Source organism: Lepidochelys kempii, chromosome 6 (assembly GCF_965140265.1).
Source record: "Lepidochelys kempii isolate rLepKem1 chromosome 6, rLepKem1.hap2, whole genome shotgun sequence".
Classification (NCBI taxonomy): domain Eukaryota; kingdom Metazoa; phylum Chordata; order Testudines; family Cheloniidae; genus Lepidochelys; species Lepidochelys kempii.
The window spans coordinates 30,480,320-30,497,327 of record NC_133261.1 but is presented as its reverse complement, the minus strand read 5'-3'; the positions used below and the strand labels follow the sequence as shown (position 1 = coordinate 30,497,327).

General features: G+C 43.2%; 1 protein-coding gene across 9 annotated transcripts in view; it reads left to right on the top strand.

Moving 5' to 3' along the window:
* Positions 1 to 6,090: 6,090 nt before the first annotated feature.
* KCNC1 (potassium voltage-gated channel subfamily C member 1) overlaps positions 6,091 to 17,008 on the top strand; it is a 198,347-nt gene continuing 187,429 nt past the window's right edge. For 8 of the 9 annotated variants that reach the window (XM_073347355.1, XM_073347356.1, XM_073347353.1 and 5 more), the window contains exon 1: positions 6,091 to 8,046. In XM_073347355.1, the coding sequence (XP_073203456.1) occupies positions 7,477 to 8,046 (570 nt within the window). In that variant the 5' untranslated portion in view covers positions 6,091 to 7,476. The remainder of the gene's footprint in view (positions 8,047 to 17,008) is intronic. The other variant, XM_073347357.1, reaches the window with a different exon arrangement.

Below are 17,008 nucleotides of genomic sequence, written 5' to 3'. Positions count from 1 at the left end.
CTGCATCAAAATAATGTACACAAATAGACTATATTGAACACTTTCCACTTATAACTTCACTTTTGCATTACTCCTGAGAGAGTTTAATATCTAGCAGCTATTTTGCTTCACATGCCACAACTCTTTATCTCACCCATTAATCTCTGATGTGGAATCTCGGCAAATGCATTTTGAAAATCTAAATGTATCATATCCACGGAGAGTCCCTTATTTATTATAGCAGCAGTATCTTCAAGGAACTCTTGCAGGTCACCTAAGCATGACTTCCCCTGCCAGAGTCCACAAAGGCAATTTGAACCACATTATGTGTGTCTCAACATAGCCTTTCAGATAATTTCTGAAGTCCTGGGGCTACGCTTCTACCCATTCCTGCACGATGCTAAGGAGAGAATGGAGGGTGGCATGACAGGGGACACAAAATGTCCCTCTTCTCCTTCCATAGTGAACTCTGTCCTCTACCAAATCACCATGAAATCTATGGGTTATGTGGAATAAAGTGACATGGCAAGACAGGGATCAGAAGTCAAACAGCCATTCTGAGTAATATATTCCCTTTCTGCCATGACTTACAAAGCAGGGTATTAGTTAATGCTGCAGCAATAATTTTTCCTCGGCACAATGTGAGCTCCATCAGAGGAATCCCAGAGGATATGCCCTAACTGAGTCAACAGCGGCAAGACCAGGAGTGCTGGCATTACTGAGGGTGGGCCTGAAAGGACCAACTGGCCAGAGAGCCTCATTTTTGGAGCAGGTTTTCCTCACAGATTCCCCAGCCTCCATAACTTTTTCAGACCCTGTGTGCAATCCATCCCCACTTATCCCTTGGATTATTATGTTATTATTACTAATGGAATAAATGTGGCCCAACCACAGTGTGCCAAAATCAGTGCAGAGTTTTTCATTATTTTCTACCATTCCATGTGTTTTTATGTGGGAAGGAAACATAAGAACCTAAGAATTGGTCCTTAAGAAATAATTTCCTGATTTACCTCTTGATCTTTGTATTTTTAATAAGGTGATAAGGTGGCTATTTTTCAGCACTCAGCAATTTATTCTGAATCTAGCATGCTTTTATAACTTGAAAGCTTAGAGTTTCAAAACACTCTAGTAGCTTTATTGAAATGGAACTCTGCCAATTTACACCATCTGAGGATCTGGTTCAATATGTATGTCAGGTAAATGTAAATTCTATCAGATCATTTCTAATAACTTTGTGGGTAAGTCAATGGAGCTAGACAGATCTATACCAGCTGAGGATCTGGTCCATTAAATTCTGCATTGACTATGCAATTGCAATTCATAAATAATTAAATTGTCAACAGTTTTCTCCCACATCTTACTAGCTGTATTTTACTATGACACCCCCACACCCAACATCAACATGTGGTAATATGATGATTGGTTCATCAAAGTAAATCTCAGAGTTACGGTGAAGCACTTTATCCCTTGTTTGCAATAACTAGAAGTGATTATTATTTGTTCATTTTTAAGCACTAACAGTGTGCTTGCCACTGTACAAGCAAGAAAAGAAAATGTGGCTCCTGCCCAAGGAGCTACACAATCTCTATTTATTCTCAAGTTATCCCATAACTGCTTCCTGTAGAGTTTCTTCCTCTGAAGCAATTAGGTCTGGCCGCTGTCAGTGGCTGGACACTTGACTAGATGGACATAGGAGCATAGGAATTGCCATATTGGATCAGACTCAAGGTCCATCCATTCCAGTATCCTGTCTCTGACAGTGATCAGCACCAGATGCTTCAGAGGAAGGTGTATGAACCCTGCAGTGGACATCTGTAAGTTAACCTGCCTCCCCACATTAGGTCTCATCTGATCTCTAATAGTTAGAGCCTATCTTAATCCTGAAGCATGAGGTATAATGTCACTTCTAGGTTGTAGAAATTTGGAAATTCTTGTTATCCATATAGATGTCCAAACTCTTTTTGAACATTGATAAAGTTCTTGGCCTCAAGACCAACACTGAATCAGACCAGTGGTCTGATCCAGTTATGGCAAATCCCATGTTTCTAATGATTTCTCCTCTGTGTTTCATTCTACATGTTCACAGCAGCTTGTTGTGAATGGGTCATTAGAAAGCCTCAAAGGAGACAACCATTTCCATCTGGCATCATCTCCGTTAACTGCTCTGCAGACAGCAGGCTAGATCTTCAGCTGGTGGAACCTACATAACTCCACTGAAGTAATCTGAATTATAGCAGCTGAGGGTTTGACCCAGGAGATGTTATCACAATAAAATTACACCTACTGGGCAAGGTATTTCAAATGAAAGTATTATGGGTTTCCAGCACCATCCATATTCACAAACCACTTAAAATAATATATAACTTCAAGTACATTAAATTATGCTAGGCAATCTCCTCTGCAGGCAGAGGATTGGTTAGTCCATGAGTTCTGAATACAGTCCCAACTATTTGTCGGTCAATCCAATAAGAAGCTTTGTTTTTATTTTTATTTTTTTAAAATACTATCTGTGGTTGTCTCAGAGATACAAAATATCCATTCAGGCAAACTCAGCTATGAAAAATGTCTACTAAATGAAGTCTGAGATAGACAGTCTCCAATTTTACTCTGAAAAATCCTATTAAACAGAAAGTTTAAAATAGGCACCAGTCACAATAAGTGGAAAGATGACTTGAGTTCAGCATGCTTGGAGCTGTAATGAGCCCTGAATGTCATGAAGTAGCCTTGAACTGGTTTGTGTATGAAGCCTTAAGCATTTAACAGACACGTTCTGAAGCATATTACTGAGGATAATTTGAGGTCTATTCTTCTGGTCAATGAACAGGTTCATAAATTCCAAGGCCAGAAGGGCCCACTGTGATCACCCAGTCTGACCTTCTGTATTACAGAGGCCACAGAACTTCCCCAAAATAATTCCTAGAGTATATATTTTAGGAAAAACCATCCAATCTTCATTTAAAAATGGTCAGTGATGGAGAATCCACCATGCCCCTTGGGGAATTGTTCCAATGGTTAACTACTGTCACTCATATTCCAGTCTGAATCTAGCTTCAACTTCCAGCCATTAGATCATGTTATGCCTTTCTCTGCTAGATTGAAAAGCCATTATTAAATATTTGTTCCCCATGTAGGTATTTATAGATTACTCAAGTCACCCCTTAACCTTCTCTTTGATAAGCTAAGCAGTTGTACCAGGGCCAAACACAGAAGTAAAATAATCTCTCTATTCCTACTTGAGATTCCTCGGTTTATGCATCCCAGGATTGCATCCCCTTTGGCCAGCTTTGCATTGGGGGCTCATGTTCAGTTGATTATCCACCATGACCCCCAAATCTTTTTCAGAGTCACTGCTTCTGAGGATAAAGCCTCCCAACCTGTAAGTATGGTCTATATTCTTTGTTCCTAGATTAATACATTTACCTTTAGCCATATTAAAATGCATATTGTTTGCTTGCACCCAGTTTACCAAGAGATCCGGATTGCTCTGAATCGGTGACCTGTCCTCTTCATTATTTACCATTCCCAATATTCGGGTCATCTGCAAACAAACTTTATCAGTGATGATTTTATGTTTTATTCCAGGTCATTGATAAAAATGTTAAATGGCATATAGCCAAGAACTGATGCCTTTCAGCCCCCACTGGAAACACACATGCTCAATGACAATTCCCCATTTACAATTACAATTTGAGACCTATATCAGTCTAGTTTTAATCAAAATGTCATGTGGTATCACATGAAATGCCTTGCAGAAGTCAAAATATATTGTGTTAACATTATTACCTTTATCAACCAAACTTGTACACTCATCAAAAAGAGATATCATTAATTTGACAGGATCCGTTTTCCATAAATCCGTGTTGATTTGCGTTAATTACATTACCCTCCTTTAATTCGTTATTAGCTGAGTCCCAAATCAGCTGTTCCATTATCTTGCCTGGGATCAATGTCAGGTTTACAGGCCTAAAATAACCTGGGTCATCCCAATTAATTTTGTTAAAAATTGGTAACTTACCTACATTTCTGTCCCTCTCCACATATGAATGGGCCCTACTGGAGTCATTTAGAGAAAATCTCTTTGGTATGTTGACTGGGATTTTCAAAGGAGCAGGTGCCCATACCCCAGTGAATTCGTCTACTTTGAAAATCACAGCTATTATCGATATGTCGTCAACATACATCTTTCCAAATAGACAAGGCTAAAGGATCCATACACACAAACTATTTAACACTAAGTACAATCATCCAATAGATTGTCCCGTGGGGCGGGGAGGGGAGGCATACAAAACAACATAATTACACAGAAATGCTACATCAGCACAGCTGCAGCTCTGCCACTGAAGTGCTGTAGGGCAAATCCTTTCTACACCACGGATCTAGCAGTGTCTATACCAGGGCTTAAGTTGGCTTAATTACATTGCTCAGGGCATGAAATTTTTCACACCCCTGAGAGATGTAGTTAAGATGACCTAACTTTGTAGTGTAGACCAGCTCTATATCTCCTTGAATAAAGAATCCTGGCAAAAGCCAGGCCTGTTAATATAGTGATGAGAAGACCTCAGTACATTCTGCTGGTGTGTGTGTGGGTGGGGGGTTATCTGCCCCTGGCCATATGATGCTGAGCAATTACTAGTTTATATAATAGTTGAGCCTAATCAACAATCAAATTGGAATGTTGATATTTTACACGCACTTCACTTGCATTTGTAAATGACTGCACAAAGGTGCACAATAATGGGGGGAAGGCTCAATGTATTTATGTTTATTACGTGGGCAGCATAAGATTGATGAGTTCCTTAGCTTCATTTCCTGGCTATTCAATGCTTCACTTTTCTAAATGATGTACAGGGCTGTCGCTTAGCCATTTTAACTGACTGAAACTTTTTTCAGAGCAATTTAGAGTCTGAAGTGGGACAGCACTAGAGAGAGAAAGAAACAAACAGGCGTCTGGGTACCATATTGCTTTTCACTCAACACCTTTTCCAAACAGGATAGTATTTTTTTAAAATTGACACTCTTATCCTATTTAAAACTAACTAGAGGATGAAATATTTTTTCCTTCAGAACCATTCTCTAATGCCCTGATCAATGAGGGTCACTTCCACAATGCAATTGCTCCTCACTGGACAATAGCACAGGACAGGTGAGAGAAGCCATTTCTGCAGAGGGTGTCTTTCTGCCCTCAGAAGATGCTGCCCTTGTGTCTGGGAAGGAGGAAAGGCAAGAGGAAGCCTTTTTCTGCCACGGTCACCTTCATTTGTCAGAATGTGCTACTCCCGCATCAGAAAAGGTGAGGGGAAGCCATTTATGACGGGATTCCCTCTCATCCATCACAAAGTGCCGTACCTGTGCCACAGAATGAGAAGGAAACGCTTTCGAGGGGAGCACAAAATAATTGGTAGCTCCTTTCAGATTTTGCGACCACCGGCAAAATCTATAGGGAGGCAATTTTCTGACTCTACATCACACACACAGAGACCCTCAGCTGATTCAGCCCATTCATGACATTGAAGGAGGCGCAATGTGACCTTTCCCCTGTCTATTTCACCAAGCAGATGGAGATTTCCACTTCAGTGTCCTCGGGCAAAACCAGAAGCAAACAAATAAGCCATAAACCCTCCCACACGATTTCCCTGGGACCAGGTTCTTGGGGAATAAACATGTCAGACAGCCCGCCACTGCAGCAGCCACCGAAGTTGTTAATTTCAGGTTCCCAGAGACAGGGAAGGAGGCGGGAGGGGGTCGGGGGAGAGAACTAGAAACAGCTGAATAACGCGAGCTGTTTCCCCTGCAGGATCGTATTGGACCTTTGCGGAGAGCCGCGGAGCACGGGGGAGTATAGACACAGGGGCTGTGCAGCAGCGGGTCTTGCACAGCTGCTTTTCTGTCCAGAGCACGCACACGCACCCCGACCCGCGCACACACACCGGGACGCCAACCCAGTGAGGAGGAGGAGGAGATTTGCCATTTCAACGGGTTTGCATTTCAGGTGATCGCGCGCGCGCGCGCGTGTGTGTGTGCGTGAGAGAGAGTTTCCCCTTCTGCATTAGGACCCAGGGAGAATTGCTCTATTCCGAGACCAGTGCGCCTGCGCCGTCTTGAAGGGTCCGGAGACCGGGCTGGCTGGCCTGAGCCGCTCGTTCCCTGCTGGCGCCCCGCCTCCAGCACCACCTGCGAGCTCAGGGGCCGGCGGGCGGGCGGGCGCGGGGCTGGGGGCTGCTCTCCGCATCGCCAGCACAAGCCTCCCGCGGCAGCCGCGTGAGGGAGCCCGGCTGGATCTCCTGCTGCTGCCTGAGCCGCGGGGGGTGGAGGAATAGAGGGTCTCCACCACCACCACTGCTATGCCCCCCCGCACCTTTGCAGCCCCCCCACCCTCTGCATAGGAGCCACCCCCGCCCCCCAAGCTCAGGCGGGGAGCGGGAGCCGGGCGCGCAGCGCTGTCCATTCAGCACCGAGCCCGGGCAGCCCCTGGGGAGCAGCGCTTTGTGATCCCTCCTTCAGCAGCGGGGCAAGGACGGGCAAAGCCGGCTCGCAGGTACCAGGGCGCCTGGCGCTGCCGGTCGGACTGCTGCAGAATGTGATGTGAATCAACAAGGAGCGAGCCGAGAGGGGGAAATCCCCCGCCGGAGCCGTCGCTTTTGTCTCGATTCAAGATCTGAAGCTGGAGATTTTGTTTTTGTTTTGTTTTGTTCCCCTTCTGCTGCTTCTACATTTCGGTGGCTTTGCCTTCGCCCCCAAAGAATTGGGGTGGGGGGGAGGGGGTTTTTAAAATCAGGATCGCTGCGTGTGGAGCTCCCCAACGGCAGCTACCTCTGCTTCTGTCGGTCTCTCAAGGACTTAAAGTACAGCACGAGCGAGAGAGAGAGGGGTTTTTAAAAAAAAACAACCACCCAACCCTTCATCGATAGATCTGGTCTGCGGCTGGGCGCTAGTATCCGCCCCCTGCATCCCCCATTGTGTGTCTGTCTGTCTGCGATCCCCTTATACCCTCTCCCCCCGCACCCACCCTCCGTTTGTTTTTGCACCCAGCTGCCACCATCATCAGCCCCCGCCCCCTTCCCAACTAAGAGGTTCCTTGAACAGATGTGCACCACTGGGTTCTTTTTTGGCCACATCTAACTAAGGAAAGAACCTCCCCCTGCCCCATACCTAGGTACCTGGCAGACCTCTGCGACTGCTGTTCTTGGGGAGTGGGGGTCCTCTCCCCTCCAAACCCTGGCTTAAAATAAAACAGTACAAGAGCTTTTAACTGCAAATAAAAGGAACCTCAGGACTGCCGGCATTAACTTTCAGTGGTGCCCTTGGGGTTGCAGCATTTGGAAGAACAGGGCACGAGGGACTGACACCAGTTGGGTGCCCTTTGCCTAGGTGATTCCTGACCAGCTGGATAAATTACCAGTTTAGGTACCGATTGCTGTCAAGAAGCCGCCCCCTTATGCGCTTGCTGTGTGCCGTGCTTCCTTGCATGAGTCTGCGACATGCCTAATAAGAGACGAGATGGGCCAGGGCGACGAGAGCGATCGCATCGTGATCAACGTGGGAGGGACTAGGCACCAGACTTACCGCAGCACCCTGCGCACCCTGCCTGGCACTCGGCTGGCCTGGATCGCCGAGCCCGATGCCCACAGCCATTTTGACTATGACCCACGCACAGATGAGTTCTTCTTCGACCGGCACCCGGGCGTCTTTGCCCACATCCTGAACTACTACCGCACAGGCAAGCTGCACTGCCCAGCGGATGTGTGCGGGCCTCTGTACGAGGAGGAGCTGGCCTTCTGGGGCATTGACGAGACCGATGTGGAGCCCTGCTGCTGGATGACCTACCGCCAGCACCGGGACGCCGAGGAAGCGCTTGACAGTTTTGGTGGGGCACCGCTGGATAGCAGTGCTGACGACGGAGATGCGGATGGCACGGGAGACTCCGGGGATGGCGAGGAAGAGCTGGAGATGACGAAACGCCTGGCACTCAGCGACTCACCAGATGGCAGGTCCGGGGGCTTTTGGAGAAGGTGGCAGCCCCGAATCTGGGCACTTTTTGAGGACCCCTATTCCTCCAGATATGCAAGGGTAAGCTATGCAATCGGCACCCTAATCACCATGCTTACATCTCTCCCAGGACAGTCCCCTCACTTCAGTCCTCCTTGCTAGCTTCGTTATCCTCAGCACTGCTGAACTACCCTCAGTCTGGAGAACACACACGTGCATGGTCACATCAAAGAGACCTGGCCTCTAGAGCAGGTACATCTGCAGTCTAGAGCAGACACACCTGCCTGGCCACATGCGGTCTAGAGCAGGCAGAGGTGCATGGGCCTCAGGCGGCAGGTCTGGCAACTTCTAGAGAAGGTGGCAGCCCTGTATCTGGGCACTGTTTCTCCAGATATGCAAGGGTAAGCTATATAATTGGCACCCTAATCACCATGCTTACATCTTGCCTAGGGCAGTCCCCCGCCACACTCCTTGCTAGCTTCATTACCCTCTGCACTGTTGCACTGCATTCACTCTAGAGCAGACACGCAGGCATGGGCACAGGTGGCTTAGAGAAGACACATGCATGGGTGCCTGGAGATGCGCACTCCAGAGCAGGCATCTGTGCATGGGCACATGCCGTGTAGAGCATTCATACATGCCTGGGCACATGGAGACCTACACTCTAGAGCACCTGCATGGACCCATGCCCTTTCTCACTTTCATGGAGACAGGAGAGAGATTCATTAGAGCAGGCAGTACACAAAGGATTGAGGATGAGTTCCCTCCCCACCACCATGCATGCAAATGGTCACAATTATATCCTACCAATCAAAAGAGGCTCCCCCTTCAATCCTCCTTGCTGACCTAGACACGGTTTCCCCTCCATGAAAAGCATTAAAGCAGGCAGCGAATGTAGGAGAAAGGTTTGGGGAGTTTCCTGTTTGTAAGGTAGCTCTCATGTACCATTCCCTTATACATGCAGTGTTAAATATTTCCCATCATGCCTCTTTGATAAACGTCCTTCAGTCTCCCTTATCCACCTAACCGCTGTTTCCTTTCCATGTGGAGAGGGAGAGGTGTTCATTAGAACAAGGTGCATGGAGAAGAGATGTGTTTGATGGGTTTCTTACCTGGATACTGAAGGACAGTTCCTCCTCCCTCCTGCATGCAGTTTTAATGCCAATGAATGCTGGTGTGATCCACACCATAGCTAGATGTGAGATGTTCGGAATCAGTCAGCTGACTCCTCCAAAGAGGTGCCTCTGGAGCAGTGATGTATAAGGATAATCACTCATGCATATGCTAATCTAGGCCCTGATTCTGTCCCTATTGAAGTCAGTGGTAAACCACTCACTGACTTCAGTGGCATCAGGATCAACCCCTCAGGTATCTTTCTGGCTAAGCGAGAGAAATGGATGATGGATAGGTGCATGGGAAGATGGCTCAACTTGATGTGGTCCCTATCTTACAAATGCACAGTTAAGAGAACTCTTGCCAGCTCTAAATGGGCATGGCTGGTTTACTGGTGTGGGAGGTGTTTCGGGTGTGGATTTAAGGAATGAGATAAAACTAGAGGAAAAAATAAATGGCTGTAGCAGGAATAAGTGGATGAAAGGGGATGGAAGGATAAAGTAGATCAATATGTGAACAGATGGTGAAGTCTCAGCAAAGATCTCTACCGCTGAGATGCCACGTCTGCACACTAAATGAATGGGGCAGATTAGAGCAGTGCCTTCTATGCATATTCTTTATGATTTTTGTTCACATACTCTTCTGAGATTTCCTGCTAAAGAAAGAAGTTAAAATTTAAAAGGAGCTTCTTTAAATAGTACGAGGATCAATGAAATATTTACCACAATATAAAAGGACAGTTCTGTTGAGCTGCAGCTTTCAAATTCCTGATATGTGCCAAGGGACCGTGGAAATGGGGAGGGAAGGCTAGAGGGTATCTGTCAAAAGGCTTCGTCAGCTGCCTGTAATGAACCGAAGTGTTAACACACACTGATTTTAGAAACAGCTTTCTTTGGTGGTCAGGCATCTGCTGCTAAAGTGCATCCCAGTAAGAAATGGAGCACCTGCCCTGTATTTTGTGGCATGGCCTTAAGGCCAAACTACCAATGTTTGCCATGCAAAATGAAGAAGAGTTTGTAAAATCATCTCATGTTTTGTCATGTAAATACTGATCTGATTTCTGAAGTTTATGATCAATATTAAAAGACTTTGCACAACCTTGAATTCCCGTGGGATAGGACTTTCTCTTTACATTGGCTCATGGTGATAGTTCTTTTATAAGGGAATTCATGTTATTCTGAAGATATTACACAATTTGTTCCTAATTATATACCCATTTCTCTGTGTGCACACCTCATTTGTTTCAACTTCTACTTGGCTTCAAAGCTGTCCTTTCCTTAAGGTATTGCTGTGGATAAGACTGGAGCATTATGAATTCTAGTCACTACACAAAGTTAAGGTGTACATTGTACACTTAATCTTTTAAATAACAGAACCATTTAATTATCTCCAATCACATACAACATAAGCATTTTAACAACTTATATGAAGGCTATCATTACCACCCTGTCCATTACACCCTGTCCATTAAGAAGACATTAAAAGACACTTAACATTTGCTAATAAAAGCAAAATGCAATGGTTGTGCATGTAAAGGAGCTAAAGAGAGGTTGATCTATACTGTGATAATTTAATGACAGACCTTGCAAAATACCTCAAACTCACTACAGCTAATTAGCAGTGAAATAATCAATAGCCTCTCTAATATAGGGACAGTATGCTAAGTACAGTAATATAATCAGGCAACAAACACATGAATACAGTTCCATCTGAATCTTAACCAACTGTCCTATTTTTTCCAGTTACTCCCTATATTTTAGTCATACACCAATGCTTAAATTAATTGTTATGTTAAGAAACTAAATTATTTAAATAAGCCAATTAGAGCTTATAGTATTTGTTACTGTTGGTGAAGATGATCATTAGATTTATAAATGCTTTGTTTTCATACTTCACCAAAATTACATGTTTAACATGGTAGTATAAACTTATGAATTTTCATTAAAATCCTTGTTATAGCTGTACCTTGTAATACCCTCAAGTAGAAAGAATACAGTTTACAAACTGAAATGTTCAGTATATATTAAAACCCCCTATAGATCACATATAGTGACATATATAAATAGAACAACAGTTCTCTGGACAAGATCTGATACAATTATTATCTATCAGCTTTGACTATTTCCTCCAGGAATTATCCAGGAAAAAAAATCAAAACACACAAATCTAGTCATTTTTGCAAATTTTTTTATTATTTCTTCTCATGCATAATCAGGGCCATATTTCAGTAGAGGGACGGTTTAGGACTTGTTAGAATAAGCATGAGTTTGAATATTCAGTATTTGGATTCAATATTTGAAATGTGTGATTGATCACCTAAGTCACATGTTATTGTTTCTGTTCTCAGATTGGATGTGTATTTGGAGAAAGGAGGGAAATGATGTTACATCTGGCAAGGCTGGCTACTATGCACGTCTTCATTCCCTCCCTCCACACCCCAAAAACGTCTGTGTTGCTAAAACATAAGTGCCTAGTCAGTAATAGATTACCCTATGGATTGAAAACTGGCATTTCTTTTTAAGCCTAAGGGGGTGGGGGGGAGTAGCTCACTATAGGATTGAGGGAAAATAGGGTAATGATCATCACTGGAAAAATAGAATCTACAGGCCAGATTTACAAAGGTATTTAGGTACTTAAAAGGCAGAGACGTCTAGTGGGATTTACAAAAGCTCTTAAGCAGGTTAGATGAAATCTATTGGAAGTTAGGCACCTAACTCACTTAGGCACCTTTGTAAATTCCAGTCGGGGTCTATCCGCATCTTTATACACCCAAATCCCTTGTAAATTAGCCCTAAAACTAGTAAGTATAAACAACAACAACAACAAAATCTACATAGCAACTTTAGAGGGGCTGATTCCTAGCTGGTGTAAATCAGCACAGCTGCACTGAAGTCAATGGAACTACATGAGTTTACATCAGCTGAGGACTGGGCACTATGTGAAACAGAAGCTATTCAGATCTACTGGGCATTCTGATGGCAAGATTGTAACAACTAGCATGGACCTCTCATAATTATCTGTAAGACAACTTGATATATGAATTGTTAAACACAATTTCCTAGCACCCTGCCTCTTTCCTTTTAGTTGTTGTTTCCTTGTATAGTGTCTGAACATGAAGCCCTTATTCAGGCAAACTCCCCTTTGACTTCGCTGGGAGTTTTGCCTACACAAGCACTGCAGCATTCAGTTTCCTACTTCCCTAATAAGCTGGTTTTTTTTTTAAACTGACAGTAGTTAACTTAGCCAATGTCAGGGCATCTGAAGCTTTCAGTAGAGTTTGTGTGCATGTGTTCACGCTAGCTTTAAAATGTTTTAAACTCTTTATTAACAATGCTGAGGGCTCTTACAGTGCTTCCAAAGAAACATTATTGTTGCTTTTAAATAAAGGGTTTAAATTAAAAGCTGGTGCAGCTATGATGGAGTTCTGTGGAAAGCAGCATTCAGCAGCTTGGCTTCTAAATCCTAGGCTTATACAATATTCCCTGTGAGCGAGGAAATCAGCTGTTGTGAGCTGGAGGAGAGGCATATAGGAAACTTATGGTAAGGGTGAGAGATGGTCCTGCGTCATGCTCCCCACATTTCTTCTTGACCCCATGGAAGCCCCTGCTTACCTCCAGGGGTGGTCCTTGAGGAATGGGTTTCTTGTGTTAGGAAGGAGTAGATCAAAGTGGGAAGGGGGAGTGAGACCATTCATGGAGTTGCCCTCACTTTCCCTTCGCAAACCCAAGAGGATTGTCAACCTTCTCAAACTTAGTTCCTCCTGCACCAAGAGAACCCTCCCGTGCAGGAGTGTTGATGGTGCAGCAGATGATGGGGAGCACATGACACCATGGATCCAGAAGGAGCCATACTTCCTCCATGGGATCTGGGTGCGCTAGGAGCCCTTGTTAACTCTGGTTTCCACAAATATCTGAAGACCCAGAGGAATCTATTCTAATCCCCCAAAGGAAACTCAGGATATTGTCTTGGACCTTTTCTTTTTGTTTAATGAAGTTCTCATAATGAATTATCGTCATGTGGCTACTGATATTGGGTGTGTGTGTTGCAACCATTTTACATTCTCTTCTTGTAATTAGGAAAGGCCAAGTTAGAACAGACACTGATCCATCTAGCTCAACATCCTGCTTCCGGCCAGACACAAGACAGTTAGATGACAGCCCTCATAATAAACCACCTTTCCAAGTTCTTGCAATGCTCTACTGGAGGGAAGAAGATATAGGTGTGAGGTCTTTTTTAGGAGTGGTGGGTGAAATTCTGTGGCCTGCATTGTGCAGGAGGTCAGACTAGATGATCATAATGGTCCCTTCTGACCTAAATATCTATGAATCTATGAATCTATAAGGGGGATTTCTTCTCAGTCACAGTTGGCAATCCTAGAAAGAAGGACAGACAGTCCCTGTAACTTTATAACGTAGTTGGTATAATTTTATTTTAAAAAGTTGGCCCCTTGAATCCACACTTGCAAGGGACCCTCTATGTGGATTTTCTCCTAATTAGAAGCAGGGAAGAATTAGCCACCTCCAGGGAACTGTCCCCTCCCTGGAAGAAATCCATCTGGGCATGGGGAGGGGCAAGCCAGGAAAGCAAGGGCAAAGTGTGGTGGGGAGACATGCATTATCCTTCAGACCAACCTACAGGGGTTTCACAGAGTTTCAACTTCTGCCTCTAGTTATATTAATTTTCCTGTAGAGCACATTTCATGCTAAGGCCACCCTTTAAAAAGAGGTTACCAAGAGCTGCTGTGGATGGAGGCTCCTTCAGAACATGGCAAACCCAAGTCCCTGACACCTCCTGGAAGAATTTAAAGGAAACTGCATGAAGGGAACCCTCACAAAATTATTTTCCTGCCCTGTCCCTCCCTGTGGGTTTTCCCCTGGAAGGACATGTCTAATCCTGTAATTAAACTTCCTGAACCTTTCACTGCCCTGTACTTTGGTAGAAAATGGTACAGTCTTATTACAGAGTACACTGCATTGTAGCTTTGTAAAAAGTATGGCCTTTTAACGTTACAAGAGGTTCCCTTGTTCTTGGATTACGGCATAGACTAAATCGTGGTGTGCAAAAGGTTTTCATTAATCACCCTTTTACAATTAATTATTTCATACCCCTCTAATATCTCCTTTCACCCTTTTTCTCTCTCATCAAGGGATCCATTCCTGAAAATGCTTATGTAACCCACTGGTGGTGTGTGTTGTGTCCCAGTCCATGCCCAATCCACAGAGCAGGAGTCTTTTGTAGCCCCAGCTAGAGAGCGTTAGCTCAAGCTGTAGCAGCTCCTACCTTCAGTTCTGGAAGAACCTGGTACATTGGTCAAGATGGAAGCCACCACACTTACACATATACTCATGTGAGCTGTTCCACTGACTTCAATTATTATTTTTGTAAATCATTTATATTATGGGAGCACCGAATCGGAATCAGGGCTTCATTCTCCTGGGCACTGTATTTACACATAGGAAGACATGGTTCCTGCTCCAAAAAGCTTACAATCTGATTTCAGTCAAGATGTCTTAAGTGGGAGGACAGATGAGGATAACAATGGTACAGTTGCATGTCTACCTCAGGTAGCTAGTGCACAACCTGACAATTCTGATTCAAGGACATTTTCTTCCCTTGGCCTAGTTCCAGTCTTATTACAGTTACTTTAAAACTTCCACCTGTTTCCATTTTTAACCCCCCTCCTGCTTCTGCTACACTCTGAGTATTTATAATTTATTATTTATTGTTATGCTTCTGTTTCATCCTATGGGGCTATTCATGTGATTTGGGACTGTTCATGTTATGAAGGGGTTTACTGGATTTAGCCTAGAGGTTGTGACCCTATACACTTTGCACAAACACAACTCCCGTTAAAGTGGACGGCATTTCAGCATGTGAAAGGACTCCAAAATCAGACCATTCTGCAATGCTCCTAAAACTTAAACTGCAGTCAATGGGAGGGCTGCTACTGACTTCAATTGGGTCAGATTTGGCATCTAGTTTTTTCAGTCTTTCCTCTTATGCTCCATGGCCCTAAAAATATTCTTTGCCTGTACTCTGACCTTTGCTATTTTGGTGTTGGTTGGAAAAAAGGCAATAAAATACTGACGTTTTATGGTGTCACATTGTGTGTGGAAGGGAAGGCAAGAGAGGTGAGATTAGTTAATTTTGATTTATAATATATTTATAGTTTATGTTCACTTTAAAGTATGATACATAACACTGATGGTTACAAATTAGTCCATACATAGTAAAATTATTTTTCCATCTACAGTCTAATATTCTAGAATATTGTTTTGCCTTCACTGGAAAACACATATTCGATACTGAGCTGTGTACACTTATGGTGCTATTTAAGTAACAAATAACAACAAAGTGTATATGTATTGCCTCATTTTTTAATGTAAACTGAGAATTATATAAAATCAGCTACAAAGGGCCCGATCCTATTCTTACTGTAATCAATGCCAAAACTCCCATTAACTTCAAAAAGAAAGGCTAATTTGTCTGAGAGTGTTGAACAGAACAACCGATCATTTACAATATGTTTCTTGAATAGATACATTATATATATTGATTCTGAAGCACTACAGCATAATATACAAATAAATCTCTCTCTTGGTAATTTATTGACAATGAAGTTGAACAAAATTTTTCAAATTATTAAAAAAAAAGTCTCTCAACAAAACCTTAAACACACTGTACTCAGACCTATAGTATTTATGCAGGCAAAACTCATGAAGGCAATGGGAGTTTTCCCCACATAGGACTATAAGATCAGGTCTTTATTCAGACTGCAAGACTTAATTTTATGCCTGAACAATTTCTGATCAAATGACATCTGAATGCTGTATTTAGTAAAGAGAAAGGGCAAATGGGGACTGTTAAGATTGTTAACCAGGAGCCAATCCAGCAATCCTTGAGTCAAGTGCATATTCCTTACTCATACAAATAAGGGATGCAGGATTGGGCCATATTTTGTACAGATTTGATTTTATGCAATTCCAGTGCATTCTTGAATAAAACAACAACAGAGCAGCCATTTTGAGTCTCTGCAACTGTACTGCAATTAGCTTCTCAGTTTCTATATCCTGCATCTAGAGTGAAGGGAGAAACAACAGTATTAGAAGACTGACTTGGCTTTCTCTTCTGAACACTGCATTATATAAATATATGAAACATGTATCTCCTATGTACAGCATGTGAATGAAAAAGTTGGAGGGAATCAGTGAATTGCATGAAATAAAATAAACCCACAGTGAAATTTGAATGCTGACAGTTTTAGCGCAATTTTGAAATTCCTCTTCTATGCTCATTAAGGGCCCAATCTTCCACCATTACTCACACTGAGTAGTACCTTACTCCATGAGAAGTCCCATTGATTTCTGGGGGACTGGACACTGAATAAACTACTACCAAATATGAGTAAAGGTAAAAGGGATCAGGCTCTAACTGATTTTCATTTTCTTCAGATAAGATTTATGGGACATAATGGGGTTCTAATAAATCATGCTATAAAAATTATGAATAAAGCTAAGTCCAAAGCTTTTTACAGTAATTGCTTATGATGTAAGACCCTTTAATAACAGCAAGTTAAAATTGCATTGTAATGAGTCTTTGTTAAATGCAATAAATCTCTGATTTCAGCGTACTGCAGAGAGCCAGCTACATATGTGCTGCACACATTCTTAGAACGCAGGCACACTCTGCTGGCATCCTCTTATGTAATTACATTGATAATTCACTGGCCGCGATAAATCTTACCATAGGACTGTTTGATTTACACTGAGAAAGGTTAGGTCAAGACAGTCATGATTCTGTGATAGCATAAAACAATTTAAAACATCTTTCTGGACTTTCATTTGAGTGATGGAAAGAGAACCTTTAAAAAAAAAGCCACCAAAACCAGCCAGTCAGGAGAAAGCTAGTTCTTTAAGCAACAAAAGCAAGA